This window comes from Cygnus atratus, chromosome 2 (assembly GCF_013377495.2).
Source record: "Cygnus atratus isolate AKBS03 ecotype Queensland, Australia chromosome 2, CAtr_DNAZoo_HiC_assembly, whole genome shotgun sequence".
NCBI classification, from domain to species: Eukaryota; Metazoa; Chordata; class Aves; order Anseriformes; family Anatidae; genus Cygnus; species Cygnus atratus.
In genome coordinates this window covers 6695556-6709232 of record NC_066363.1, presented here as the reverse complement: position 1 = coordinate 6709232, position 13677 = coordinate 6695556, and the positions used below count along the sequence as shown (strand labels likewise).

The 13677-nt window shown below is 40.0% G+C and overlaps 1 protein-coding gene across 5 annotated transcripts in view; it reads left to right on the top strand.

The window, feature by feature from the left end:
* XYLB (xylulokinase) overlaps positions 1 to 13677 on the top strand; it is an 82216-nt gene that overhangs the window by 58857 nt on the left and 9682 nt on the right. For all 5 annotated transcript variants that reach the window (XM_035554438.2, XM_035554437.2, XM_035554435.2 and 2 more), the window contains 2 exons: positions 8673 to 8731; positions 12782 to 12869. In XM_035554438.2, coding sequence (XP_035410331.1) covers positions 8673 to 8731; positions 12782 to 12869 — 147 coding nt within the window. The remainder of the gene's footprint in view (positions 1 to 8672; positions 8732 to 12781; positions 12870 to 13677) is intronic.

Below are 13677 nucleotides of genomic sequence, written 5' to 3'. Positions count from 1 at the left end.
TTTCCCATTTTAACCTTCCATGGATGGTGTCATATGTTGATTTGCCAATGTAATTTTTTAGTTCCCTTAAAAGATTTGCAAGGATGAATATTGCTGTGTGTGAGGACTAATAGTTTTTACAAATGAAACAATGGTGGGTTTATGTTTCTAAATAACTCGGCAACACTGTACATTGCTGCGTGGTCTCTAAAGCCACCTGGTGATTACCCACGTCAGAGTTGGGATAGGCATGGGAGGGTATATGTTTTGCTCAGGTTCAGGCATGAGTTTTTCATACGTTGGAATATTTTGAAGAAATACTGAGATGTGCTGCAATGCTAGCAACAGAGCACGTTGAAGAAAATCATAGTTTTCAGTAAGTGGAAAATGCCTAAGGTAGTGGTCACTTTATTTACTTATTTCTTTTTTAAATCTATTTCTGGGAACATCTTGCATGGTCCTGACTGTAGGTGAACGTCTCACCTCTGGGCCAGGGAACTGAGCAGTAGGAATTCTTGGTTTGCATCTCCAGCGTTCCCAGCGGCACTGCTGCATGGATCGGTGGAGAGCCCTCCCAAACTCTGGTGCTTCTTGTGACGGTGACCACAGGATGCCTGCCCTCCTCCTGTGGTACTCTGCGCAGCACCTCTTCCAGAGCTGCACCCCTTCAAAGCTGGCACATGCTCCCAAGAAACCTGGCAGATTTCAAGCAAAAGTTTCTCTGATTAATCAAGAGTTTTTCACAGAATGGTTAAGGCTGAAACTGGATGATCTGTAAAAATCCATTCCAACCCAAACTGTTCTATGATTCTGTGGTTGGAGGGCACCTCTGGAGCTCACCTCATCCACCCCCCCCCCCCTCAAGCTGGGCCACCCAGAGCAGGTCGCCCAAGACCACATCGAGGCGGCTTTTAAATATCTCCAAGGATGGAGACTCCGCCACCTCTCTGCACAACCATTTTATACACTGGCACCTTCCTACTAAATATTTGGACAGGCAAACTGACAACATGCAGCATCAAGTAGTTCTAGGGTAGATGTTTTTAATGCTCTCACTGACCCTGCTCTTTTTTTCTAGTGGTTTTAGTGGTGAAGACGTTTCTGCTAGGTACTGGTAGGGTACCAGCGGCTCTAAGCATCAGCGGTTTGTGGTCTTGGAAATATGCATTTTAATGAGTAGCAGAACTTAATATACTTAGCTTATCAAAAAAAGAAAGACAAGATGCAATTTAATTGTGGTCTATAAGTGCCAAGACATGAAGGGGAAGCCCAGCTCTACGCTAATGTTTTAATTGGAAGGCTGAAGCCAGAAAGATCAACTGGCTAGAAGTTTAAAAGATAAAAATCTAAATGATGGGAAAAGTATAAATATTTAACTTTAAAGTCTCATTCAGCATGAAAATAGCCAGTAGTCGCAGTAAATTCTCTGTCACTTTGTGTCTCTCAGCTGAGAGGCTCTGTATCTTCTTCGCATTACTGTCCTTGAGCAAATGCATTGCTGGGTTGGATGGTGGGATCGTGGTGTTAAAGTTGTGTGACCTCGATAAAGCAGATGGTCTCTTCTGACCTTTAACGCTTTTGGAGCTCTCTGTAGGTAGATTATTAAATAGCTGGATGTAATGGCTAGGTTTCAAACATGCAGTTTTGGTCTCCTCTAAGATTTGGTCTCCTCTAAGTTCTGCTTCAGAACATTTTTTGAGAATCAGTTAATTTGTCCCGTTGGTTCCAGATTTCCTGTTTATCTGCTGAAGGACAGCAATTCTGAAGTGGAGAGTGAAGATAGAGGTGTTGCCAAGGGTCTCTGAATAATTAATGGAGGCATGGTGTAAATCAAAGCAGGTGACACTTTGTTGAGCCTTTAATTGAAACCTTGGCTACTTCATGGATGTTTGGACAACTGCTGAACAGTTTTTGTGGTGATTAGTATTTTTCCCAAGACACTATTTTTAAGTTCCACAGTTCTTGCCATATTTAAACTTTGGTTAAAGAAAAGGTGAAAACTTTGAGTGCCAAAAAAAGCCACATTCAAACTGAAGTAAACCAGTTCTGTTGGTGAGTGCATTTTACCTCACTAATTCCTGGTGACTTATTTTTTCTATAAGGAATTAATTCAGAACCAAGAATTTATACAAGTCAGAGAGAGAACAAGTATTTATTAAATTACATCTAGTAGTAATGTCTTCAGGAGAGGACTTTTCCCCAAGTACATTTTCAGTCTTGACCAAATAGATTTTAAGTGTTTCCTTCTCGTTTGCTTTCTGCCTCTTTCCTTAAAAGCTTCTGCAGGAAGGTTTTTCCAAATTATTCAGCCTGTACCTATGAAAACTTCTGGTCTGAATCGGCTGCTTTTTTTTTTTTTTTTTTTAACTGCTTCCTGTAAACTCTAGTGCTGAGTTGTGGGTATATTTTTTATATGTTACACTTGGAATTTAGCCCAGGCTTCAAGAAAATACTCTGTCAAATAGAGATCCATGTCTTCAAAAAAAAAAAAAATCACAGTGAATTGATAAGCAATTGAGCTCTGCAGTATTTCTACAAGAAGTGCAAATATTCCAGAGGTCTCATAGTGCACTTGTCAATGTATATGCTATAGCGCTGTTATGACTATTGATCAGCTTGTTCCCAAATAAGTCTTTAACGTTCATGAACCAAACTTTTCCTTGCTGCATAACTCTGCTGAAGTCAGTGAAGCTGAATTGTCAGTAGGGTTGTATCGTAAATTTTTTTTTCTGGTTCCCTGTAGTACGTCTTGGACTACTTGTGTTTTTGGGGTAATTTGCAATGATGTGAGGTGCGGTTAAAAAGATAATTTTTGTACGCATTTTTTCTACGTTTATTTTTCCTGAAATCCATTAAAACGGGGAAGGCTTTTTCCTGTCTGAAGTGAGTTAGATTGAGAAGAATTTTAGAGTTAGGTGATTTGGTGTCTTTAAGTTTCAGGCTGTGAAGTACAAAGTTTTGTCTTTATTGAAGCAAGGTCTTAGGAAAGCTGAATTTGGCATCTTCATGAAGAACAATCTCTGCTATTAGTAGTCAACATTGTTGCTTGAGAACACGAGGCGATCTAGACTAGCAGTAGCATATGAATCTTGACTCTGGGTAACATTTCTACTCTGTTTTACTTAGGCGTGTGCGCATCAGCTCATAGCAGTGGTATTATTCTTGCCTTGCAGCAGTGTGATCAAGAAGAATCATGCTTGTTCTTCCCTACATCATTGTAGAGACTTTGTCTATGTAAGTAGTGTAAATGTTGAGGATATTAGCCATATCTGTCATTGCTGCTGAGAAAATCAAGGCTTTTATTTTCTCCTGTTGAATTACAGCTGGTTTGATAGGAGCTGTAGCCATACAGGCTGATGATCAATTCTGTCCTTAAAAGTTATTTTTCTTCCCCAGGCACTGCATTAAAAAAAAATAAATAAATTCTGTGCCTGGAAAACTTCTAACATGCAGTTGAGCAATTGAAACCCTCAATGAAATTAAAAGTCTGTTAACGAAATATGAAAGCTTTGCTTACAAGCAAGGAAACGGCCAACCTGTATGGCAAATATGGTTGCTTCTCTCTGTACTAAATTAGCTGAGACTTCAAAGTACAAGTAAAAAGGCCTTTTAAAAAACAGATTTTTGAATAGCTTTTATGAATTACTGTCGTCTTTTGAGTATTGTAAAGATGGATGAATTTGTTTTATTATTTGGCTTCAAGCTTGTAGTTTTTTTTTCACTGGGGCAGTTGTACGGATCTCTAAATTAAAAACAAAAAGTTAAAAATCAGATGCTGTCTAACGTGCTGAAGACTGTGGCAGTCTGTTTCTTCGGTGTTATGAAATGCTTGGAGATGTCAGAAGTAACAGAGCACAACAAGGTAGAGAAGCAAGTGCATTTGGACTCAATCCTAGAAGTCACAGGGATGTAAGGGCCATTTGGTAACCTGTAACTTGAATATTTTCATATTTGAAAAGGTATAGATAATAAAAACCTTTTGCCATAGTGGGAGTTCAGTTTCACGGTGCTTATTTGAATAAGAATGATTAGCATGAGTTTTTGAAGAGTTAATTTGTAAGGAGGAAGATTTTGGAACGTTGGTTTTATAAATGGGGCAAAATAATGATGTATTTTTGTTTTTGTTTTTCTTGAATGAAAAGCAAGAAAATATATTTTTTAAAATTATAGTGTTTGGAGTTAATCAGAGAAATAAAGGAGGGGCTGACACTTTTCTTGTTGCTTACAAATTGTAAATTGCAGTTATTCGCAATCATGCTTATAGCTGGCGTGGGTTCATGTGCGTAATCAGCTGCTTTTTGAATGCATGTGCTATTGTTCTGTTTTATTTATGGATTCATTTGTGATGAGAAAGACATTATGAAGTTGTTTGAATGAAGCCTTGGAAATGTCTTTTAGGAGTTTTGAATGTCAGCTAGCGCTTGGAGTTTGGGGTACAAATCAGGGCTGGGCATAGAAATGGAAATTTAGGTGAAAAAGTTGGAGGGTTTTCATCCTCAGCTTCTGCTTGCTGACTTCGCGGTGCATGAGCTAGTGAAATTCAGGACTGATACGGGCACGTTGTTGCTGTCAGCTGAAATACAGCCAAAGCCTTGAGGTCAGGAGTCTTCCCATCGATTTCAGCACCTGGACCTGTTAGCGGTGTGATCTGACTCCGCTCCTGGTGGAACAGGAGGGTGAATTTCTACCTCCAGTCTCCTTTGTGCTAATCATCGGCGCTAACCTTCTGATTGATGTGAGTTTGCTCATATGATTATTTTTCTTAATGTCTATGGTTATGCGCCAGGACCATTGGAGGGGATGTTGGGCTGCTCTGGAGAGACTCTCCCTGTGCCACTGGTTCCTGTTTCACGTGCTGAATCCACATGGGCGATGCTCTTTGAGTTTGTACTTTCTAAAACTTTTGTCCTGCTGCTTCCACACCCCCCAGCTTTTTGTCTTAATGCGATGAAGCTGCTTGCTTTTCTGGGAAGGCATCATCAGTACAGAACTTCAGTCTTCTGGGGAGCACTGAAACTGCTGTAACACAAACCACAGTAATTTCTCTGTCTTCTCAGTGACAGATTTTTGTTCCCCTTTGTGCCTTTCAATGAAAACAATATTTTGACTGAAAACAAGAGCCAGGAGGTGAACTTTAACATCATTCAGTTCTTCTTACTGGATTTCTGAAAGGCAGAGTGGGGGTGGTTGTGTGAGCAGTAACACGTTCAGAGGGCTAACATCTCAGTCGTGTTTGGGAAAGTGCCTTATGCTCCATCTTGCTGTGCAAGTGAACTTCTTTACTTGTCTCTTCTCCCCCTCGCTCTGTCTGCTGCCATGGGAGTTATTATTTTAACTGAATTACGTTAAATTAGTCACCCCATTCCGCAGCAGGTAATAGATCTGTGGAAGATGTGCATGTTGCAAGATGACACCATGCCCTGTGAACACTTTCTAGACAGGGTTAAAAATCTGTATCGGCTCTCAAAAAATCATAAAATTTTAAATAGGAAGGAAATAAACTGGTTGGTTAGGTACTATGCAGGGAGCTTTTAATTAAAAGATGTTTAAACTGATTCTCTCAACTGTCAAAGAACTGAATTCATGAATTATGTTTGCTACAGTTGGTTTTTTTTTTTTTTTTTTTTTTTTTCAGTAGCACTGTGTTTAAGTTCTTTCTCTGCACTGCCGTAGGGGATAGATGGTAACTCCCAACAGATTCAAACACAGCTGGCTGAGAACACCACTAGTGATGGATGAACGATGTCTTTGTTAATGCCCCTGTATACATAAATGATGGGCTTTATTTATTTATAAGATGTATCCAATTACACACCTCAGAGCGAATGTCCACCGTTCAGTAAAGCATACAGTATTGGCGTTAAAAAGGCAATCCTGAAATCAGTGATCAATGCCTTTTCCTCAGTCTCAAGGGAGAGATTGAAATAAGGAATAAACCTAAAATTCAGTGAATTGGGATCGGTTCTTTTGGGACCTTCTTGTTTGTAATAAAACTCAACCAGTGAAGCTGTTGTCTCTGCTCTGGACATACGCAGAGCTGCTGCTGGAAGCGTGGAGCACTGGGTTCACTTGAGATCTGTCTTCCACATGCTCTGATGGACCAGTCCCACCAGCACACTGGGTCAGGTTCTGTTGTCAGATATTGATGGCTATGGTTCACTAGGCTGCTGCCTACTGGGATATGTTTTGGTGAAGCAAACCATCCTAGTTATTCAAAGTGGAGAAGAATGAATGGTTTTGCCCTTTATGTAGCTTCAGCATAGATTTTTTTTTTCTGTGTATCTATGTGTTTTTCTAGTCATAAGCTGACCCCATTCAGAACTTGAGATGTCCAACCAACATCAGAAACTTCACTGCATAAACTACATCAGTTTCTTTTATCAAGTAGGCTAGCCATTTACTGAAACAATTCTTAGTGTTTACCTACAAAAGAATTAGTCTGGATTAAGATAGGTGTGCAGATAATCGGGGTGTTAAGCACTTCTAGGCTTAAGTTCTGTCTCCTCTCTTGTTAGGTATTTACCTCAACTAAAAGTAGGGTAAATGTAGGATCATGGGTGGTTTCTGTAGAATGAAGTGTACATGTAGTGTAATTTTACCCCTATTTTTTTTTACCCCTGTTTTTCTTAGGGAAACATATTTATATAGAAATATCCTGAGATACTGTTATGGCATAAAATGGTAACGTATACAAAACCTGAATCTTCTGACCTAGCAAGGAGTAGAAGTCTCTTGTCCAGTCCTCAATTCCTAATGCAGATATCTGTTACAGGGACACTGAAGTCAGCTTGAAGGCACAAGTCAGCCCTACCTGGCCTATCAGTTACTATGCCAGTGAAAGAAGATGCAGTATCTACTGACAGAACCCCCGAACTTTTGGAAAGTTGGGTAGCAGCAGCCCTAAGACAGAGAGCTGGCGTGCAGGTGGAAGTACCAGAAGCAGCTGAGCTAAGATTTGTTTGCAGTTTTCACAGGGGTGGCCACTGCCTGGCTTTACCACCAATGTCTTATGCACCATCCTTTCCAGATGGCGATATCCCAGCAGTTTACAAAGCCCCTTTCCAGAGGCAGGTGGTAGTAAGCATGCCTCATTCATTCGGTTTGTTTAGTCACTGTGAAGTGTAGCAAACATTTATTTCTAATTCTGTCTTGCTGGCTGTCTTTGAACTGTGGTTTCATGTTGGATATGGTACTTTGGCAAGAATTTATATTCACAACAAGGTTTTAGCAAGACAGAATTGCAACTACTAGGCAAATCATTCAGAGTTCAGTTTGGTCTCTAGGAACAGAGGCTTACCAGTTATTTTTCACTGGTTTCTGTGCTATTATGTTGTTGTGATAATCTTGGCAGGGATCTGTCACTATGTGTTGGTATAATTGAAACTTGTTTTCCCTGAGGAATCGCTCTGCTGTTTGTTTTATTTGTTTACTGACATTGACAGAGATCCTAATGGCTTTTAAAACCCAATTTGTGCATCTCTGAATATCCTCCAAAGAGGAAAATAAAATTAAATTTATCAGCAAAATAGGGTCCTTCATGCTTCAGCTGGGTCTTAGACTCCACCTGAGAATCTAGTAGTGGGTCAAGAAATGGCATGAGGAACCTATGTGAGCTGCATCTTCTTTGTTGCTGGTTTTGTCTTCAGAGACCTGGTCATTAAGGTACTTGAAAAGATAAATGACAACAAGTCATTTAGGGCCTCAGTATAAGTTGACCAAGTTTTCTTTCTGTGAAATAAATTATCTTTAGCTTTCATTAAAAATGAGGTTAAAATAACATAATAATATCACACTAAAATTCCCCTTTCAGGAGGATGGTGTTATTATTGTCATAGATTAGGATAATTGATGTCTTTTTTTAATGTCTTTTTAAAAAATATAATATATTGAAGTATTTACGCATTTATTTAGTTGTAAGCCTTTAAAGAATTTCAGTGAGATATTTGGACTACTGATGCTTATAACACCTTGCTGAATTGTGGTTGTGAATAGATGTATGGTTTGTTGCATGTTGTGCTCCAGAGGAGCATGCACACAAATAAATAATGAGGCATTGGACAGAAATTAGAGAACATGATGAGGAAGGGTGGGTTTCCTTAAAGACTAAAGAATGCAGGGTAATTTTTTTTTTCTCAATACCTCCAAATCTATGTTTTATGAATTCAGATCATTTTTTATTTTGTTGAATTGACTTAGACTATCTCTAATTGCCTTTTGACACACTTCCTTGTCATTCAAGCACATAGAGATTGCGCAGGTTTCAGTGAACTCTGATTGTGAACGTCACGAGGAGACAAGTTTGGAAAATACTGCTGATTTTAAAGGTTATCTGTCAGCTTGTATATATACAGCTATGAGCCAAACCAATCTGACCTCAAACCAGAGCTGTAGTATAATAACACTCAGCCTTTCGTATTGGATATCTCTTTTGCAAATCTCCCAGACTTTGATAGCACTATAATAATAATAGATCAGCAAAACTTATATTGCCCCTTCTAAAGAAGTGTTCTAATGTGGCTTGGAAAGGTGGGTAATTAGTCTTATCTCCTTTTTTACAGAAGGTAGATTAGAGGTACAGAGAGAGAACCCAGGCCATTTGACTCCCACCACGTTGTTCTCATTGCTTGGTTCAGTAGCGCAAATCTCAACAATATGCAATTTCAGTCTGATCTATATGTTGTATTGCATTGCAGTGCCCAGAACAAGGATTTTGGCTACTGGTGGTGCATCCCACAATAAGAAGATATTACAGGTAAGTAGGAAATTAAATCCATTGAACTCAACGCACAGTTTTATCTGCTTTTTTATTTTGATGTACAGAATCCAAACCACTGCAGCTGCACAGGAAGGCGTGGGTATGAGATTATGAATCTGCTTCAGGTCTTTGGGATTTTTCCTCGGATTTAATGTGGAGAGACCATTAACCCAGTGCTAATTTTGTATTGAACTTTGTTTTTTTTTTTTTTATACTTGACTAGTTTGATGAATGTGTATCTGAAACACTGGTGATTTCCAGATCTCATCACTTATGTCAAATCAATCAGCAAAGAAATCAAGAAGAGACTTGCTAAGATTATTGAGATTTTTCTAGTTTTTGTCATTAAAGTCAGAGTTGGGCCTTAGATTTAATCTGGGGAGGGATTGTGCTGGTGCTAAACACTCAGAAAAAACAGCAAAAGTAACAGGAAAAAAAAACACCACCAACAAAACATGCTATAAACCCTGTCCCTGTTGTTTTGAGCAGCTGTTACCTATTAGCAGTGTGTCACATATTGTGGGGGAGGCTATGCTTCTGTATAGTCTCTCTTCCATCTTCCCACCTTCCTCATCTGCTGCAGTTGCTGCACATCCAGCCCTGGTTAAGATCCTTTGTCTCAGGAAGATGTCTTGGGAGCAGAGTACTGCGTGCTCTGCTTCTGCACTTTGGCCCTGTCCTGTAGGGACCCTCCCAAGGGATGGGAAGGTTGTTTAGTCTCTACAGACTGTTTAATTGTTGGCCTCCCTTGTGAAATCAGCGTTAGTGGGATGGCATTGGATTTAGGGTGGGGGCACTTAGCCACTAACAACGTATTTGAGTAGTTTTTTACTTTGCAGAAATGAGCACTGAGATTTAGCAAAGCCTCTTGCTGATGGTGAGAGGCCTCTCACCTAGATTTTGCTATTGCAGAATTAGACCTCTGGGTTAGGATTCATGTTGCCTGAATCCAGTCATCTGTGATGTGATGTCTGTATGCGGTCTGTCACTGAAAGTCCTGTAATAGCCAGGGGAGAGCCAGTCAGTTACAGTGCAAAGAAGACGGTGTTTTAACTTATCAGATGCAGGTGTCTCCCTCTGGGTGAGCCAAAGAGCTTTTTGTACTTCACTGACTGCACTGACAAGCTTCCTTTTGACTAGAGCCTCACACACTGAGGCTGGAGGTAGGCATCTGCACCAAAAAGCACCTGTCTTAGTCTTGGGCTGAGTCCTGGCCCTGAAGTTAGTCAAACAGAGGGTGTTTGCTTTCTGTGGATGCCAATCCTTTTCCGTCAACTACAGCAAGTCAGCTGTGCACCACATTCTTTGACAATTGCAGTTGTACAAAGTGAATGCCTCCATTCTCCGAAACCCAAGTTGGAATAAATGGAGGTTGAAGAGCAAAGAGCTCACTTCCTCCTCAGTCATCTAAAATGCATGTTTGTGTAACCATAGGGTGTAGAGCTGATTGGGACACAACAGATTTGGCATGTTTTGCCTGTAGATGTCACTTCTCTTCATCTGCTTTGGTTATTTTGCTCAGGAACTTGACATTGGGAAATTAGCTGATGGGTTAATTGCTTAAAGCATTGGTCCCTGCTGAAGTAGTTCTACTAAGAGTATGTCAAGGAAGAGATCGAATTAGTAGGGTTTGTTTTGAATTTAGTTTGAGTTTGTTTTTCAAGCAGTATTTAGGTGCACGGGGTTCTCCTTGCCGTGGAATGAAGGCAGAGAACAGGATGTTTTTATAACATGGGATTTTAAAACAGAGCTGAAAATTGTGGGGATGAGAGAGTGACTGCTGTGGTGCTTGTTCTTCAAGTGTAACAATGGAGCTGCTTTTAAAACTCATTAGAGGCGTCTTAAAATAATATGATCAATACAGTGTCATCCACTTAATTCAATCACTGGTTAATTGGGTCCTCCTTTTTAATTTAATCAAAACCTCAGAAACCATATCAGTTGCATGAAGAATAACAGCTTCCCCCCTTATCGTGTTCAATTTTGGATAATTTGTTCCAGGGCTACAAAAGAGTATCATTTAATTAATCAACATTCAGTAACTCCTATATTTTATGTAGTAAAGGAGGCAACTTAGGAAAATGTGCTTTAAAAATATAGCCATAGTAGGGCAGCTTTTTTCCACTGTTCTGGGAAGCTTTTTATAACTTACCTGGTGCTTGATTAATGACCACATGAAACACAATGAAATATTTTTAACAGTAAAACCTCTAACAGTTCCTTTTAAAACCATTCATGAGAGAGATCGTGGTTTCAAATGACATACTAAAAATATGAACTTTGAATAATTTTAATTTGATAATCATGTGGCACAAGATAGTTATTATTTGTAGTATTACAGTACATGTTAGCATTCAGGATAGAGTAGAGCTGCATTGTGTAAGGCTCTGCAGATATGCAAAACAAAAGAACTGTTGTCCACAGGAATTTACAATTCAAGCATAAGACAAGGAACACCTGTTTGGGATGGAGAGAAGCAGATGGGGGATATGTTGAAACCATACAGTATTACTGGCCAGCAGGATGGGCAGTGGAACCAGCACTCTGTGGCCTTATCATTTCCAGAGGACCTTTTAATAGATACTGCGATTAATTTTCTACTTGTCCTCTAGCACTGAAGCTCACATACTGCTCAATGCTTGCTTGCAACTGAAGTTAGGTATATATGAGTGTTAAGTGTATAAGCTCAGGCTTTCAATGAATTCTATTAGCAACAAGTCAGTTTTGTTTAAAATTCCCAAAATAGATGATTTTCTAAGGTTTTGATTTGCAGATTTGACCCAACCTTTCAGAGAAAGAGGCAAAATCCTTTAGAAATGTCATATGCAATTTTTCCTATAGCATATACGAATTGAATTCCTTACTCATTTTTTTATGAAGCCCTAGGGCCCATGGTTGGTGGGGCTGTTAATTCCTGGATTGGGGTTTGCAGGTGATGAATCTGAATGGTTTGGATTCTTGGACACTGGCCTTATTTCAGACTCTTATATACCGATGTAAATTGGGTGATACACTGTTGCCTTTGATAAAAGTAATAACCATCACAAGTTAAATCTCAATTGCTACCTGCTTTTTGCATTGCCTAGCCTGAGGGACACCTGCAGACCTCAGGGTGATGAAACCAAAATGTCTGTTTAATTTGGAATGAATTTATTGGCAGTGTTTTCAGAAAAAGAGTTCTTGAACCTCTTTTGTCCCTGCCCAAATTTGTCTTCATTTTTCCTCTTCTGTATCTTTTTTTCTTATACCTACACTGTGGGGAATAGAGCATATATTCATTAAATGCGAGATGCCTGGTGTAGATTTCAGTGCAGTGGGTGGAATGGTGCGTGGTGGAATAACTGTAGTGTCTGTCGGATATCATAGCAAATTCTTTGTCTGTACAATTTTCTTTGTATTGCAAAGCAAAGTTGAGAACATGCAGTCTTGCTTTGTCTTCGTAGCTAAGGATTCCACAAGTGCAGGAGGTTTCCTAGTGTGTGTAAAGCCTGTGTAACCAGCTCCTGTGTCATTTTTCCTGCTAACCATAATGTGGTGGGAGTGCTGGAGGCAAAGATGACAAATGTAGACCTTCATATTGCTGTAGCTTTTGTTGTATCAAAGCTGAGAACTGAGGAGACACAGCTGGCTCCTCTCTCCTTCCATTCCTCTTGGCTTAGCCATAAACTGGGTGGAGAAAAAGAAGAACCAGTTGAGGGTTCCTCGGTGGATGTCTTTGCCCTGATGTAAGCCTTAGGCACAGGTAGATTGTGTGGGCTTATGACGGAGGTGATGCTCGAATTTAGAGCACCTCTAAACTTGCAGTAATGAGATCTGGAGAGAAATGGGGCTCAATTTCCTGGCTGCAGTTACATCTCTAGGTCAGATTTACCAGTACCCCATTGTGCGACAAGTTCAGGATTCGTTGCTTGTGGTGCCTCTTTCCATGGGTACCCAAATGCTTGGCTGGAGTGTACAGTAGTCATTTGTTTACCTATGCAGTGATAGGGGGTTGCTTATCTTTTGTCTTTCACGGGCATGCATAACTGAAGCTTTGATACTTCTCAGGTCCTGTCTGATGTGTTCAACGCACCAGTGTACACTATTGATACCGCCAACTCTGCTTGTTTGGGAAGTGCTTACAGAGCAATTCACGGTAAGACTGTAAGGAGATACTTCTGAGCAGTCTGGGCATTTAATTTCAGCTGGTTAATACTTGGGATTAACATTACTGAAAATAAGGGGAGAATAAAGCTGTGTGGATCTGACTGGAAGGTCACTGAGGTCAAAGGGTATTTTTTTTTTTGGTTTAATACACTTGGATCAGGCCCAAGAATAGCATTTACATTATAATTCAACTCTGATTCAAGGCTGCTCCTCAACCAGGGGAATAGGGCCTGGAAACTGCTGAGATCGGCAGGGTAGGGTCTAGGAGCTTAATGCGTTAAGTTACGATCTCCGTGTGTCTTTTCCAAAGAAGAATACAGCAATCTGAAGATGTCAGTGTCTCCTGCAGCGATGGATCGTGGACCAGGCTGTAAACTGGGCTGCTGAAATGGACAAACCAAACAAAGGATCAATCCTAGCAAATAAGATCCAAGAGGGCAGGGACGACAGGACTAGTAATACTGCTAGCTGAGTAAATGTTATTAAACCTATATATATCTTCCAGCTTTTAAACGTCAAGACGCAGGATATACAAGGCATACTGGGCTTCATGCTCAACTGTGTGCACTTTGTCTTGTAAAAGAATAAATCTTGGGATATGTTAGGTTATGCAGTCATTTTGTTCATTGTACTACATCACTCACTGTACCACAGTGGTCCAAGTCCCAAATTTGAAGGGTTAATGAACTTGTATTTATTAATGCATGCAGATGTATGTTCAGGGTAGGGGTAGGCCCTCAGCCGTTTAAGAGTTCAGTCCCAGACAGGACATTTTATTAAAGTGTTTTTAAAAGTTT